This window comes from Kogia breviceps, chromosome 9 (assembly GCF_026419965.1).
Source record: "Kogia breviceps isolate mKogBre1 chromosome 9, mKogBre1 haplotype 1, whole genome shotgun sequence".
Taxonomy (NCBI): Eukaryota; Metazoa; Chordata; class Mammalia; order Artiodactyla; family Physeteridae; genus Kogia; species Kogia breviceps.
The window spans coordinates 23,834,950-23,851,161 of record NC_081318.1 but is presented as its reverse complement, the minus strand read 5'-3'; the positions used below and the strand labels follow the sequence as shown (position 1 = coordinate 23,851,161).

General features: G+C 49.5%; 1 protein-coding gene across 1 annotated transcript; it reads left to right on the top strand.

The window, feature by feature from the left end:
* The first annotated feature begins 11,696 nt into the window (after positions 1–11,696).
* LEP (leptin) lies at positions 11,697–13,688 on the top strand. The gene is made up of 2 exons (XM_059074226.2): positions 11,697–11,840; positions 13,329–13,688. Exons 1-2 carry the CDS (start codon positions 11,697–11,699, stop codon positions 13,686–13,688), a joined length of 504 nt encoding a protein of 167 aa, XP_058930209.1.
* Positions 13,689–16,212: the final 2,524 nt, after the last annotated feature.

The window sequence follows — 16,212 nt, the reverse complement described above, 5'->3', positions numbered from 1 at the left end:
ACCTGTAAATGAAACATGCTGAATTTTAAAAGATTGGCACACCTGTGTATTGGTAAGAAATTGTGTTTTAGATATATTAAGTGAAGGAAGTGAGATTAATAATGGTTGAAGTTGGTCGATGGTACATGGAGATTTGTAATGACATTTTTCCTTGTAAATGTATTGTGGAGATTTGAAATTTTCCAAAATAAAAAAATGTAGAGGCAAGGGGCAAGAACATTAGTGTGAATAATATGACATTATTTGCATGTTTTTTTAAGGTAATAGATGTATGAAGGACAGAAAAAGGATATCCATGGAAGGACACACTGTAAACTGGGAAAGACAGTTACTTCTAGGGAAAAAAGGAAGGCTGGGGGGAGACTGAGTTTTCATGTCTCTTTGTCCCTTTTGAATTTTTTTTAAAAATAATATTTTATTATACGGTATTTTATTTTAAAATAAAATAATTATTAATCAACCAAATGCAAAAAATAAGTAGGGGATAGATGGCTAGGTAGACAGGCAGTCCATACCCTCTCACTGTGGTCTCCAGTGCTGCTTGATGTTCAGGCAATAACTCTGGTCCCAATCTGAACTGTGACCCTAAAAAAAGGTGATGCTGGGACAAGTAACCTGAGACTGCTAAGGCACCTGCCTATAAGCTAAGTCTCTACTTAGAACCAAGTTACAAAGATGTTGGGGACAAGAAAAACTTGACTGTAGTGGGTGCTACAGTCTATATATGAAAAACAACATAAGACACCATTTCCGTGGGATGTGAAAGATTTTCTTCAATATATAATTCCATTGTAGACACTTTTTTAAAAGCAGAAAAGCACAAAGAAGAGGTTAAAAATTCCTGGTCCCACTCCCAGTAGTGACAACGTATATTTTGGTGTGAAAGTGTGTGTGTAGGCATGTGTGTGATCAGAAAATACATACCATTTTATAATCTGATTCTTTCCATCTCACAAAATATAATTACTTTTTCCTACATCATTAAATATGATTTTTACAACAGAATTTTTAATGTGTGCATATTGCTCTTATGTGGCTTTTCAACAACCTTACCAATTTCCTATGTTGGACGTTTAGTTGGTTTCCCACATTTTGGTGGCAGTATAATTAGAATTAATGGTCAATGCTAACAGTCTGTGACTTCCACAAATATATAGCTCAATTTCCTCCCTCCCTCCCTCCCTTCCTTCCTTCCAAAAATATTAAGAGCAAAACAACCAGGCTCAAACAAAGCAAAATCATAAAAGACATTTTTTAGGTATTGGGGGAAATTGAAACGCAGACCACCTCATGATGTGAAAGAATTACTCTTGTGTGATAATGATCTTGTGATAAAGGTAGAAATGCTTCCTTATTTTTCAGAGATATATACTTAAGTATTTAAGGGTGAAACGTGATGATGTTTGTAATTTGCTTTAAAATATTTTAGCCAGGGCTTCCCTGGTGGCGCAGTGGTTGAGAATCCGCCTGCCGATGCAGGGGTCACGGGTTCGTGCCCCGGTCCGGGAAGATCCCACATGCCGCGGAGCGGCTGGGCCCGTGAGCCATGGCCGCTGAGCCTGCGCGTCGGGAGCCTGTGCTCCGCAACGGGAGAGGCCACAACAGTGAGAGGCCCGCGTACCGCAAAAAAAAAAAATATTTTAGCCAGAAAAATTAATGAAGCAAATATCGAAAAATAATATTTGTTAGACCTAAGTTTGCGATTTTCATTTAAAAATATATCTTAGAATTTAAATACTTTGTGCAATGCACTAGGCTATCAACCGGGGGTATAGCGGTGAACAAAGGAGACCCTTGCGGTCCTGGCGGAGCACAGGAGACTTCGGGGAGCATGTTCCCGTTAGGAAGTCTCCAATGCAGCATGACTGGTGCCTCCAGACCGTGTGAGCCTGGCTTTCCTTATTCCCTTCACACCATCATCACTGCAGGTGTGTTTTCCCAGGCTGGGCGCACGGCGGGTCGCTCTCGCTAACCGGGGGCTTCCCAGGCGCCCAGGGCCGTCGGGTATCGCCGCCCAGCGGAGCTGGCTGCTGGGCTTCGCCGTCCGCGCACCACCGACCAGCAAGGGCGCCGTCCGAGCCCCCAGCCGGCTCAGAAGAGCCCCTCACCGCCGCCCTGTCCCTGGCGCTCGTTCCCCTAGGCCCGCAAGGCCGATGCTGGCGCCACCTCGAGGATTCTCACTCCTGCCAGCCGCCCCCAACTTTTCAGGCGGTACCCGAGGGTGCACGCGGGGCTCCTGGCGCAGCGGAGTCCCTCCCTCGAGGCCTTGCCCCGCTGCCGCCCGGCCCGACGCTGCACCGCCGCCGGGCAGGGCGGGAGCTGGCGCTCGGGGTGCGGCGGAGCCCGCCGGGCGGTTGCGCAAGTTGCACTCGGGCGGCTATAAGAGGGGCGGGCAGGCAATGGAGCCTCAGAGGAATCGAGGAATCGCGGCGCCAGCAGCTGCGAGGTAAGAGCCAGCGCTCCCCTTTCTCCTTCTCCGCCGGTCTTTCTTGACAGGCCACCCCATCCTGGGGAAACTGAGGCGGGCGAAGGGCAGAGCGGACGGCTTGGTTCTGAATTGTGGTAACTTTGCATCTGACCGGAGGGGAGGCGGCTGGGAGCCGGGAGCGTTGGATTTGGGGCTGGGCCGTGCCTGTGCCCTCGGGGCGGGAATCTGAGCTCAAGGAGCTAGCCAGGGCCCAAGGAGACTGCCAGAGCCGCCAGCCCTGTCGCTGAGATGCTTTGCAAATGGCCTTGAGCACACCCCCAAAGATCAGGGTACCCCACCGCCATGTGCAGGGGATGTGCGTTGAGTTTCTGAGGAGTGCTAGTTAGGAGGGGTTTGAGTTTCCGAGGAGAAGCCTTGCTCTGCAGGTGAGATTTCAGGCATCGTTTTCCAGCAGGGTTTCTGACTTTTGAATGTGAGGGACTGTATAAAGCCCAGGACCTAGGAAGGGACCAGGTAGTAGAGGTGGGCAGAAAAACTGTCAAGAAGAACCCAAATCTCCCAAAGAAATTATGCTGGATCTCACCATATCTGGCCTCAAAGCTGTGCAAATTGCGTTCTACATTATGGATAAAATAGGGTTTCTCTGGGACAACAGAACAGCAGGTCATGGGAAAGGCCTGTTGCACTTTTCTCACTGTTACCATCTCTCTAGCCAAGACTGATAAAGACACACTATTGGCAAGTGAGACCTACCAGCCTCGCTTATAGTCTGTCTTCCCTCCTGGCTGCTTTAGATTTCATTGTGGATGGGTTTGCCTTTACACTCCAGTTTCTATAGCTTAAAGGTGTGGCACTTGGGAAAAGTGAATTCTTAAACACAGTTCAATCGAGTGACATGGTGGCCTGGTTGTCATTTGAGGGTTTTTTGGTTTGTTTGTTTGTGTTTTCTGGCGGCTGCATTGTGCAGCATGTGGGATCTTAGTTCCCCAATCAGGGATGGAACCCGAGCCCCCTGCAGTGGAAGCGCGGAGTCTTAACCACTGGACCGCCAGGGAAGTCCCCTGGTTGTCGCTTGAGACTAGCAGCTTTGGAGAGGATGAGAAGGTAGTCTGCAGGGGAGGCGGGGCAGAGGGCAGGGACTTGAAGACACCACCCCAGGAGCTCGAGCTGGATGACTCCCCGCACTGACCTCTGTCCGTTGTCTGGTGTTTGCTCTGTAGAGCTCTGAGACGGGCAGCGGTCAGCTGACACTGGTGGGACAGAGGGTATCCAGTCTCTTTCCCACCAGGACGGTGAGCAGAATCACAGTCTCTCCCACTCTAACGCCCTCCTGAGCGGCAAGGACTTGCTGATCCTTTCTCTCATGTAGGCAGGGGGAAAAGGCAAGAGAAAAACAGTGGGTGTGATTCGGTTCTTTCCTTTTCAAGCAGTGGAGGACATTGGGCTGAGGGGAACGTTTCCATGTTGGCCAAAGGAGTGTCCCTCTCTTATTTTGTACATCTTCTGCCCAAAATAACTCTCTTGGTATTTGGGGGAAATATTTTCCTCCCCACTTCATTCCAGGAAATGGCTCCAATCGCCAAGGACAGAGCCAGGGAGATTGCAATGAATTCCGGCCTGTCAGCCCCAGGCGGATGCCTCTTGTGTCTGAGTGGCTCGTGCAGGGTACGGAGGTGGCCGCTTGGGAGAGCTCTCTTCACAGAACCTGGATCATTGTCCCCGCTCTAGCCTCGATGCCACCTAGGGGAACGTGGGGGTCAGTGAGGGTCAGAGAGAGAGAAGGGCTCCAGGGAGGTGGAGTCTTCGTGGTATGTGCATCCTTCAACCACATGCATGTAATTTAAAGGAAAACCGAGCCAAATTCTCCTGCAATCAGTCAGTAAGTAGGCCCTGTTGCCACCAGCAGTAGGGGTCCAGTGGCGACAGCTCCCTTGTAGCCTGCCAGCGAGAGCCTTGAAATTCTTCTTTGTCCACACAGTTGTCTCAGAGAAGTAGAAAGAGAGGCGGTTTCTGCTTAAAAACAACCCCCCTGATGACTGGGCCCACAGAGTCCTTTGCACTACTCCATGTGTGACAACAAATGTGACTTGCTTCTCAGCAAAGTGCATTTGACAGTCTTTCCTGCTCAATTTGTCAGCTCTCTGGAGCGATCGGTGTCAATGCCGATATCTCATCCATCCGCTGGAAGAGTTCATCCCCATCTGTGCACATATTGGGTTTGTACTCTGGGGTGCTCCAGGCCGGGGGTGCCAGGGAAGAGGGGGCAAACTACAGGGAAGACCAGCTGGGCAGAGCAGAGACCTCTGAGAAGGGCAGAAGGCCCAGAGCACAGCAGGAAGAGGCAAGCTGATGAATGGGACCAAGGCAGGCAGCATCTGAGACAATAGTTAAGATGGAACAGAACTCAGGAAGCTGAAGGAAATAGGGGCCTATGTGGTGCTAGAGGACATCTATGGGATGCAGGAAGCCGACCAAAGTCCCCATGAAAAGGAGACCAGGACGCTGAAGCATTTTCCATCTTCATTAAGAAAGTTTCTTAGGAATTCCTGCTGGGCAAAAGTGAATTCTAGATCGTGACTTTAAAATGGGAGCAGGTAAACCATTGTAGAGGTAGGTTAACCTTGTTAGACAATGAAGATCAAGGATGGGAAATATTTCATTCATTCATTCAACAAAAACTTAATGAGCACCTGCTCTGTGCCAGGCCCTTGGGAGATGCCGAACAAGTGGCATATCCACCACTCCTGCACCCGGCAGACATCACTAATTGATCTCGGCACCTTCTCCCTCTGAGACTGGATGGAGCTTCAGATTCGTCTCCACTCAGCACTCCAAGGAACCGCTAAAAATTGATCAGAGTTGACACGGGAATTGAAACCTATTTGTTATCCCTGATGAGATCAAATCTAAGGGTAGTTTCTGATGAACGGGAAGAATATAACCCCTCGCACCCACATTGTGGCTACCAGTTAAGGATGTTAACGTGATTTCTCAACCAGGCTTCCGGTTGCAAATAAGAGAACACCACTCATGTTAGCTCAGTGTTTTCAACTGTATATTGCAGCCAACATTTAAAAAACAGAATGGAGACTCTCAAGAATGCATCCCCCATAGTAAAGGTGAATTTTTTTTCCTGACACTTGTTTCTCTTACATGTGTGTATCTATATGTCTCCTGGATGAAAAAATGTATTCAGAAAGTTGAAAGCTACTCAAGTGAGTAGTATGTGTGGAAGAGTATCTCACACTGGAGGCTAAGGACAGGGAGAGCCTAGAACCAGCAAGGTCAGGAGCCAGGAAGAAGGTCAAGAAAGAGTCCAGGCATTGACCATAATCCACCTCTCAGCAGCTGGATGGACCCTGGTCTCTCGTAGCTATTCCATGCATGTGATGCCAACCATGGTTACCCTTGATCTTCTGAGTCCTCATCAGAGACAAACTGGACTCCTCGGAGCACTACTTTAAATTACCAGGAGAGACGCTAATTGACCCAATCAGGAGCTGGAGGAGGAAGGGACACGGAAAGGGAAGAGAAGAGTATCCTGGTTCTCTTGCCCACTATTGCTCATGCAAACATGGCCTCCAGGATTCATGTGTGTGTGTGTTTGTGTGTGTGTGTGTGCTCTGAGCAGGGCAGATTCCCCGAAAGGTCCTGACTACACATAGAATCAAGCCCAGGACATTCTAGCTCTCCAGCCTCACATAGTCTACCCTTTTACCATATTGAATTCTCCCAAACCCACCATGGTTTCCCCCAACTCCACACTGTCCCCTTGGCCTGGAAGGCCCTGCTTGCTCTCTTCCCCCTGGGGAACTCCTGTCCTTCAGTTCTCAGTGCAAAGCTCTCCTCACCTCCCCAGAGTCACCCCCTTTCCCCATGACCCCCCACTTCCACGTTCCTTCTCTTATAATCTTCACCACATTGCGTTAAAATGAGTTGTTTAAGTTTCTGTCTGTTCCACTGGATTCTGAGTAACTCGAAGGATCAGGATCCAGCCTCCTCAGTCTCTGTTCATCCTTTGTCCTTTCCCCATCCTCAAGTCCCTTCCAACTTGGAGTTAGGGAGAAAGGAAGGAAGGAAGGCTGAGAGGGAAGAATGCGAGGGAGCCCACAGGAAGGATTTCTACAGGGAGAGAGAGGGTGTAGACTGTCCAAAGCTTTTTCCTTAAAATTAACAGTAAATACCACATCACCTGAATTTAATTCACACTAGCATACCAAAGATTACAGGAGAGAGAGGTATAAAAACCTGATGGCTGGAGAAGAGAAGAAGGAAGAGAGAAGGGTGTGCCCTTACTAACCTCTGATACTTTCTATTGGGAGAAGACAGGAGTTTGGATAGCTCAAAGCTGGCAGCCTCCACCAGCAAATGCCTCTGTGACCCAGAGCTCTCCCCACCTCCCCTCTGACTGCTGGAATCCAAAGGCAGTGGCAGGCCTGCCCTGGGGCCAGCCAACCTTCTAGCCTGAATCTAGAGAAGTGCCCCCCAACCTTGACACAGAGGCCCCCACTTCATCGGCTGCATCCCCCAGGACGAGAGGGGAGGTGAGGGAGCCCACGTCTGGAGGCGGTCAGCTTCTTGGGGAAGGCGGAGGCAAGCTGGTCTGTGGAGAAGTGGGTGGGTGGCCTTTCCCAATTTCCATCTCCGTCCTTTTTGTCACCTGTGCTGAAAGCATTAGCCTGGGCGTGATCAGAGTTCCTCACTTCCACAGAAATAGCTTGGCCTCCCTGCACAGCCAAGGTGGCACAGCCCCACCCCTCCCTGTCCCCCCATCGCACCTCCTGTGCCAGCTGAGAGCCACCATCTTCTGAGAGCTCTGCTGGGGGTCCCCCTCTCTTCCACCTTCACAAACCCATTCCCCCGCATTCTCAGGGCCCTTATTAAATGCCACCTCCTCCAAGATGCTTCCTGGATTCCCTAGCTGGAAATAATGGTGACAACAGCTAACATGTATTGGGATTGGCCATGTGCCAGGCACAGAGCAAGCATTTTACATACATTATCTCGTTTCAGCCACGTAACAGCCACAGATGGGAATTATGATTTGTTTCATCCCCATTTTACAGCTAAGAAAACTGAGTCTGCCAGAGGTTGGCAAACTTTCCCAAGGTCCTATGCTCCAGCTGAAACATAGCTCGGCTTTAGAGCTCATAAGTTTACACACGACTTCCTCCCCTGAGTTATCCAAGGCATTTTATCTCTTTAAACATTATTCCTTGCATTGTAGTTAATTAGGTAAATTCTTAAACCAGTTGTTTAAGAGCACAGTTTGGTTCTTTACTTTTATTTTTAACAAATAATCTATGTAAGTAGTTGACAACGCCAAATACTGTGGTGTACTTACTACCTGGGCTTCCTGGGAAAACCACCAGTCTTCAGCCCCGACTGTCCCCACTCCTGATCCCACTTATCTGCGATTGTATGTCTCTTTATCTCTGTCCCTGGCCCCCAGTGGGCGGTCAATAAATGTTAGCTGTCAATCATCAAACAGATATTGAGTAACTAGTATGTGTCAGGTGCTATGCTCAGTGAAGCTGTAGTTGCTGTCTTGGATTATCCCTCCCCTCCCCAGTCCCCAAACCCTGCTCTTACCAGCTCTTCCCCCCAAACCCAAAATCTCGGGCCACAGCCAGGCCCCACCCAGGTACTGACGTTCAGGTGAACCAAGAAAAACTTGATGTCTGCCCGTGTCTGGGTGTATAAATTAATTAGCATTAAGTTTGGCTGCACTTAGCAGAGACCCAGAATAACAGTGTCTTAACCAAGACAGAGATTATGTCTCTCACACACCCAGTACAAGTTCAGAGGTAGGTGGTCCATGCATGTCATCTCGCCTCCAGCAAGTCCTCAGGGACCTGGCCCCCTCCAGCTCCCCACTCCAGTGTGCATACGGTAAGGCCCTCGTCCTCATGACCCAAGAAGCACCAGAACGCCAGCTACCACATCCACAATTCAGGCATCAGGATGGAGGAGGGGATGGAGAAGGGAGGGCCCAAAGCACACAGCACAAGAACTGCCACATCGCATTTCTGCTTATACTCAGTTGGCCAGAATTTAGTCGCATCGCCACAGCAGCTGGGAAATATAGTATTTATCCTGAATGGCCACATCTCTATCTCAACCTGGATGTTCTACTAATTGCGAAGAGGCAATAGGTACTGGAGACAGTCACCAGCCTTTACTAAAAGGGTTAATGTGTTGATATGTGTGTGTATGCATATGATGTGTTATATGTGTGAGCATGTGTGTTTCACGCTGTGTGTGCTTGTTGACCAGGCTCTCCCCATCACTTTGATCTCAGATGGGCCTGTTACGAGTTCTCTCTGCAGCTCCCCCAGGGAGCTCCCCTAACCCTGGCCTCTCCTCTTAGGCAGACTTACTCAGCAGCAGTTCCTCAACTCCACGTTTCAAGGAACTATGATTTATTTTCAGCGCCCGCTGAAGCATATTATCCATGGTGATAGAGGGGGCTAGTAAAACTGTTTTTCCACTCAGGTATTAAAGAGTGGCCGTTATGGGAGAGTGACTATGACTAGAGTTAATCTGGTAATAAATTCTCTTGGGAAGGAGGGTGTCATTAACACATGAATCCTAGAAAAGTTTACCACTCTATCTTGTGCTCCAGAGGGACGACCCAGAAATACCAGGCACCCTCTTTTTCTTTTTTTTTTTGCGGTACACGGGCCTCTCACTGTTGCGGCCTCTCCCGTTGCGGAGCACAGGCTCCGGACGCGCAGGCTCAGCGGCCATGGCTCACGGGCCCAGCCGCTCCGCGGCATGTGGGATCTTCCCGGACCGGGGCACGAACCCGTGTCTCCTGCATCGGCAGGCGGATTCCCAACCACTGCGCCACCAGGGAAGCCCCAGGCACCCTCTTGAGATGGCCCAGGCGAGGCACACACACACAATGGGCAGGGGCTTTACAGATTCATTTCAATTAACCTTTGAGCCAGGTGGTGTGATTCATTCCATTTTACTGATGGGAACCGATGCTTTAGGGAATTAAATATCTTGCCCAGATACACATAGCTAATAAGCTTCACTGATGAAGCTTTGGGGCCTAACCACTGTGCTTCCACCTTTGCTAGGGTTTCATGGAATCACACTGAGGGGTTAGCACTATTTAACTCCATTCCTCAAACATTTGGTGGACATGTTTACTCAGGGAATAAGGAGTTAATAGAAGCGGTATTAACTTTTTAGGAGAGAGAACAAGCACAAAAACATTTGACGTGCCCCCTCCCAAATTACTTAGTATTTTTCATACATGAGGTTTATACGGGGGTACAATCTCATAGCTTCATCCTAGAATAGAGCAGGGTATTTTTTTCCAAATGCCATGGTCCCAGGAGCTGCCCTTGGTGGGTCATTGGTGTGTCTTGTAATTTGGGCTTTCCCTTAAAGCCTGGAGAAACCGGTGGGGTAGGGTAGAAAGCGCCCCAGCCTTTCTGAGTGAAGCAGCTTTGGCTGTGAATCCTGGCTTTGCCGCTTACTTGTTTGACTTTGGACAAGTTAGCGCGTCTTCTTGAGTCTCATTTTTCCCCTTTGGTAAAATTCAGATTAAAAAAACAGGGCTTCTCTCGTGGCACAGTGGTTGAGAATCTGCCTGCCAATGCAGGAGACACGGGTTCGATCCCTGCTCTGGGAAGATTCCACATGCCGTGGAGCAACTAAGCCTGTGCGCCACAACTACTGAAGCCTGCGCACCTAGAGCCCAAGCTCCACGACAAAAGAAAGCCCGCGCACAGCAACGAAGACCCAACGCAGCCAAAAAACAAATTAATTAATTTTAAAAAATACCTTTGATCAAGCATTATAATATAGAAACAGACTTTTTTTTTTTTTTTTTTTGCCTCACTGTGCAGCCTGTGGGATCTTTGTTCCCCAACCAGGGATTGAACCTGGGCCACCACAGTGAAAGCACCAAGTCCTAACCACTGGACCACCAGGGAATTCCCAAGACTGCTTATTTCTATTATATTGCCAGAATATGAATTATACTAAGATTGCCACCAATGGACAGAAAATGTGTTACCTGTTTTTATCAAGACCCAGATGAGGCAGAACACAAATAGCAAAGATGAACTTCTTTGCCATCTCCAGGACGTTCATGCTAACATTTACTTACTCTTGATCATTATTTCAGGCTCATCCACACATACTTAGCACGGATCATTGGCTACAGACTCACATACCTTTAACTTAATTAGCTTTTGCCTCATGTATCTCATTAAAACTTTGCTGCTTAATCAAGGATCTGCATGCATATTATTAATGTTAGAATTCATGGTTCCGTGACTTTGAAAGTTTCAGACATTCTGGGTGAACGTGTTGTATACTTTCTCCTGCCTTCTTGCCTTTGCACCGGCTGTTTTCTTGGCCACTTATGGCAACCAGTTTATACTCTTCCTGATCCCTCCTTGGCCTTCAATACCCAGCTCAGGTGACACCTCTTCCAGGGAGCCCCCCTTTGTATTCTCACAATATCTTGTCCTTCTTGCAGAGCTCTTTCTTCCTGTATTGGAATGGCCTGTTTACCTGTTTATCTCTCCTGTTCAACTGTACTCACATTGAGAGTAGAGAACATCGTTGTCCACTGTGGCATCCTGGGTACCCAGTACTGCATCTGACGTATTATCAGACCTTCCATAAGTGTCGGTTGGATTCAGGCTCCCAGTGGGAGAGAAAGGTGGTAATAAAGCCAGTGATAAATGCCATCATGGAAATATCAGTGGGCTTCTGTGAGAGAGTTAATGGAGAGGACAGTAACACAATCTCTAATAATAGGGTAGTAATAGAGTACACTTCACAACACCTTTAAAGCTCTTTCACACATGTTATCTAATTTGATCCTCATAAAAGCCTGGAGATAGGTATATTGCAGGGGATGCAGGCAGGAGTTTTTCGAGGTTATAGGATATGCCTGAAGTCATGAAGCTAGTAAATGGCTGGATTCAAACCATACCTTAAAAGCCCGTCCATTTACTCATGCCCTGTCTTCCTGCTCTGTGGTCTACAGCACACCTCACCGTGGTTTTCTGGATGTGGCCATGCCTTTCCCCAAGGGAATGTATTTCATTCCTGTATTTCTAGATAATGAATTGTCTTTGAGGAAATGATAACCACAGCAGAAAGCAAATCTCGTTTTTATCCTCATCGGAGAATGTGGTTGGTAACGTGACATGTGGGTGTTCTCTGAGATCCCAGCGACATGCCACGTGTGGTTCCTTCTGTTTTCAGGCCCCAGAAGCACATCCCAGGAAGAAAAATGCGTTGTGGACCCCTGTGCCAATTCCTGTGGCTTTGGCCCTATCTGTCCTACGTTGAAGCTGTGCCCATCCGAAAAGTCCAGGATGACACCAAAACCCTCATCAAGACGATTGTCACCAGGATCAATGACATATCACACACGGTAGGGAGGACCTGGGAGATGAGGTAGAACTGTGGCTGGCCCGTGGGGAAACCGGACCTCAGAGGTTGGCCGAGGCTGTGTAGCCTCGCGCAAGGGGCCTGGCGGCCTGGCCGCCTCCCTACCGCGTGGACAGCTGCCTCTGCTTTCCTGCTCTCCTTGCCTCCCACCTCCTCACTCCCCTTCCTCCCAGACTGGGATCCTAGTGCCCAGGACCAGAGCATAACGGTCCAGTGTCCCCTTGGCAGGTGACCAGAGCCCCAGCAGCACCCTCTCTGGGCCTCCAAGACATCTCTAGAACGTTCTAATCATTAGGCATTCTTCCTGGCTGGTAGCTGAACTCTGACCCTGTGAAACTTCTCCTCATTACCGCTGGTCCTGCCTGTCAAGCCCTCTTTCACATACAACCCTCTACGTATTTGCAAACAGCTCTCAATGTCCCCTGGGTCTTTTCTCTGCGGTCCACAAGCCTATGCCTTCAGCCACTTTCCAGATGAGGTCGGTATTTAGAATCAGGAAGGCTACCTGTGAACCCTTCTGTTCTCTATCTGTGAAATCTTAAGCTAGTTAAGCTCCTCAATGTCTTTAAACCCTGGTTTCCTCATCTAGATAATAGGAGTATCTTAATAGTCTTCACAAGGTCCTTTCAACACACACACACACACACACCTGCAGAACCAGAACAGAGCATGCCCTCTTCAAAGGTTTTCAGTGGCTTTTGATGGCCCCCTGCCTTAAAAGCCAACTTGCTCACCTTCATGGAGCAATCTGGAGACTTCCACATCTCCTGGCCACTCTGGATTTCTAACAGTAGCCTTGGGCAGCCAGGGAGCCGTTAGGTGGCCGGAAGCAGGGACAGCTCAGAACTAGATAGCGTCTTGAGCATTTCATAGGGAAAAACGCTTAAGTCTCCTTGCTTTCAAAATAGTCATTCAACAAGCTGCACGTGATAGACCCAGAGTATCCCAACCGGTGTGGTGCAGGAAGTGAGCGCTGTGGGCAGCGGGGAACGGGGAGAGCCCTTCCTGGTAACCAGAGTTATTGGAGTGGAGGAGTGAGACGGGGCCTTGATCCCTAAGGGGGTGAGGCTTTGTGGAGAACCTGTCTGGGAGGAAGGCATCCGCTGGGGGTGGAAGGGTTGGGGAGGGCCATGTAGGGAAGACCTCAATGCCTGGGGAAGAGACTTAAGTCGGTAAGTAAGAAATAGGGAGTCATGGCTGGTTCTATAGCAGAGGCATCTGGAAGAGGAAACAGCCTGCTAAAGCTGGTCTGGAAGTGGAGGGCAGGGTGGTTTGGGAAGGGCAGGAAGACAGAAGCCCAGGAGACCAGCTTGGAGGCTTGGCAGCCATGTGGGCACAAGAAATAAGGGCCTAGGCAGGATGGTTTGGAAGGGGGAAAGGAGGCACCTCCACGCTCGCGGGAAGGGCCAGGGGCTTTGCGCAACTGACTTCTCTCCCCCTGAGCTCTTGCTCTCCCCTTCCTCCTGCATAGCAGTCTGTCTCCTCCAAACAGAGGGTCACTGGTTTGGACTTCATCCCTGGGCTCCTCCCTGTCCTGAGTTTGTCCAAGATGGACCAGACATTGGCAATCTACCAACAGATCCTCACCAGTCTGCCTTCCAGAAATGTGATCCAAATATCTAATGACCTGGAGAACCTCCGGGACCTTCTCCACCTGCTGGCCTCCTCCAAGAGCTGCCCCTTGCCCCAGGCCAGAGCCCCGGAGACCTTGGAGAGCCTGGGCGGCGTCCTGGAAGCCTCCCTCTACTCCACGGAGGTGGTGGCCCTGAGCAGGCTGCAGGGGTCTCTGCAGGACATGCTGCGGCAGCTGGACCTCAGCCCTGGGTGCTGAAGCCTTGAAAGCCTCTCTTCCCAAAGCTAAGGGAAGAAACCTGAGCTTCCAGGTGTCTGCAGGAGAAGAGAGCCTGTGTGAACATCCTTTATGCAGGCCTGCGGGTCATTTCTCTGTCATTCCTCTAAGCCGCTCTTCTTCCAAAGGCAGAAAACTCCAAGGCAGGAAACCAGAGATATAAATACATGGTTCCATGCCCACCGGGAAGGAGGGCCCATCCAGCAAACAGTGGACTAGATCTGGGATTTTCACAGAAGTCTTCCTGTTCCATCTCCCTCTCACTGCTTGCTTCACCGTGACCCAGGGTGATTTCAGACCCTTTGGACAATCAAGCAAGATTCCCTCTGAAAATCCGGGGAGCATCGTAAAGGCTACAGGCACACACAGCTGGATACTCCCACGCAACACAAGTTGGAAGCATTTATTTATTTATTATGCATTTTATTCTGGATGGATTTGAAGCAAAACGCCAGCTTTTCCAGGCTCTTTGGGGTCAGCCAGGGCTTGGGATGCTGCTGGGGTGCTGTTTCTAATCCCATCAATGGGCCTGACCAAGGCAAACCCATTTTGACTGACTTGAGGGCCCTCAAGTTGGTTTTTCTAGAGACTGGCTTTGTTTCTACTGTGATTGACTTTATTTTTTATTTTTTATTTTTTTTAGGCTGCATTGGGTCTTCGTTGCTGCACGGGGGCTTTCTCTAGTTGTGGTGAGAGAGGGCTACTCTTCATTGCGGTGCACAGGCTTCTCATTGCGGTGGCTTCTCGTGTTGCGGAGCACGGGCTCTAGAGCGCAGGCTCAGTAGTTGTGGCGCACAGGCTTAGTTGCTCCACGGCAAGTGGGATCTTCCCAGACCAGGGCTTGAACCCGTGTACCCCACATTGGCAGGTGGATTCTTAACCACTGTACCACCAGGGAAGTCCTACTGTGACTGACTTTAAATTACAGTGTTTGCAATGGCATTGCCCTGAATGGATCTCGAAGTGCCAGGTTAGTTTTGAAAAGAAGAAGATGAATTTTGTCAAGTGTAACATATAGCCGTGTGCAGCGGGAGGTAGGGAAGGTGTTGGTGGGAGGGGGAAGAATCCAGAATGTATTTTCTGAATAACATTTGAGTGATGGGCTCTCTGGGTGGGGTGAGGTCTCTCATCTTCGTGGTTTTCATGAAGAGGAGATGACTCCTTCAGGAAGGTTGTGGTGTTTTGCCAGACACCCATGGTCGGAGTGGTGAGGGGGCTGAAGCTGGAGATTGTTGGGGCAGTGGTGGGCTCTGGCCTTCTCTGACTGCTAGAGAGTGGTCTTGCTCATCAGGGAGTGAGGACCCCACATTGGAGACAGTGATCCCCAGAGCACGGGTTCTTGGTGTGGCCCTTTGAATGGTCTGGGTTGATCCCACACTGGGTTTATAACATGGTAGTGTCCCTCTTTGGGTTTTGCATGCTCACTCAAAGCAAGACCATGTTTCCCATCCATTTGGGAAAGATTTGGGAGGGTGAAATCTATAGGGGGTCTGTGGGCTTTAGCAGATGGTCCCAAGACCTGGGTCAACACTGGGTCAGTGAGTCCCAGGACCCCAGGACCAGCCTCCAGCAGAGCCCTTCTCCCTAGAGGTCATGTCCAGTAGACCAAACGAGGAGGCTTGGGTCTCCCACCATCCTGTCCTGTGATGCAGTCATCACATCTGTCCAAGGAAATTGGAATCTAAGCAACCAATTTTAAGACTGTGCACCTGCTGTACTCAGCCCCAACTGGTGCCATGGGCTGAGAACCTCACCAAATAAATATTAAAATCCAGTCCTACCCTCAGGGACCTTGCATTCCAGATGGTAAAATCCCACTCAACAGCATGCAAAGGCTGTCGTTTCACCATGGCAACTGAGCAGCTGAGACACAGCGCGGTCCTCAGCAGGTGGGAAATGCTGAGCTGAGGGGGCCAGTGCCCGGGACCCACAGGCTAATTCTGCTTGCACTTGTTAGGTAGCCTTTTTACTTTTCAGGGCACATCAGCATCTATTACTGTGATGCCACATCCCTTTGAAGCGGGATAGCTGAGAATTTAAAAGTAAGAAAATACCTAAGACCATAACAGCAGACAGGTGGCAGGACCAGGACTAGAACCCAAGTCCTCTGACCCCCCCCCCCCCAGAGTGTCCCTTGAGCCAGGTAATGGTCTCTGGAGATACGAACAGGGTTGGTCAGAGAGAACTGGAGTGCTTGCTCTGGAAGAGAGGAATTCTGAGGCCGATTTTGCAGGAGGTGAGAGAAGTGAATTGCCTGGAGGGAGGAGGCTGTTTTATTGAAGCTTTGGTGCTGAGACACCAAGGTAACGGGGTAAGTAGTCAGTTACAAAGGAAGGCAGAAAATGGAAAGATGAGAGGGAAAGGGTCATGTTGAAAAGGACTTCAGGGGCAAAGATGTTTGCTATTGAAAGAGTCAAAAGTTCTAGAGTGAGACTCATGTGATGGACAGAGTCTGACCTGCTCTGGAAAGCAAGTCCAGATAATCCCAGCCATCCAAGTCAGGCTG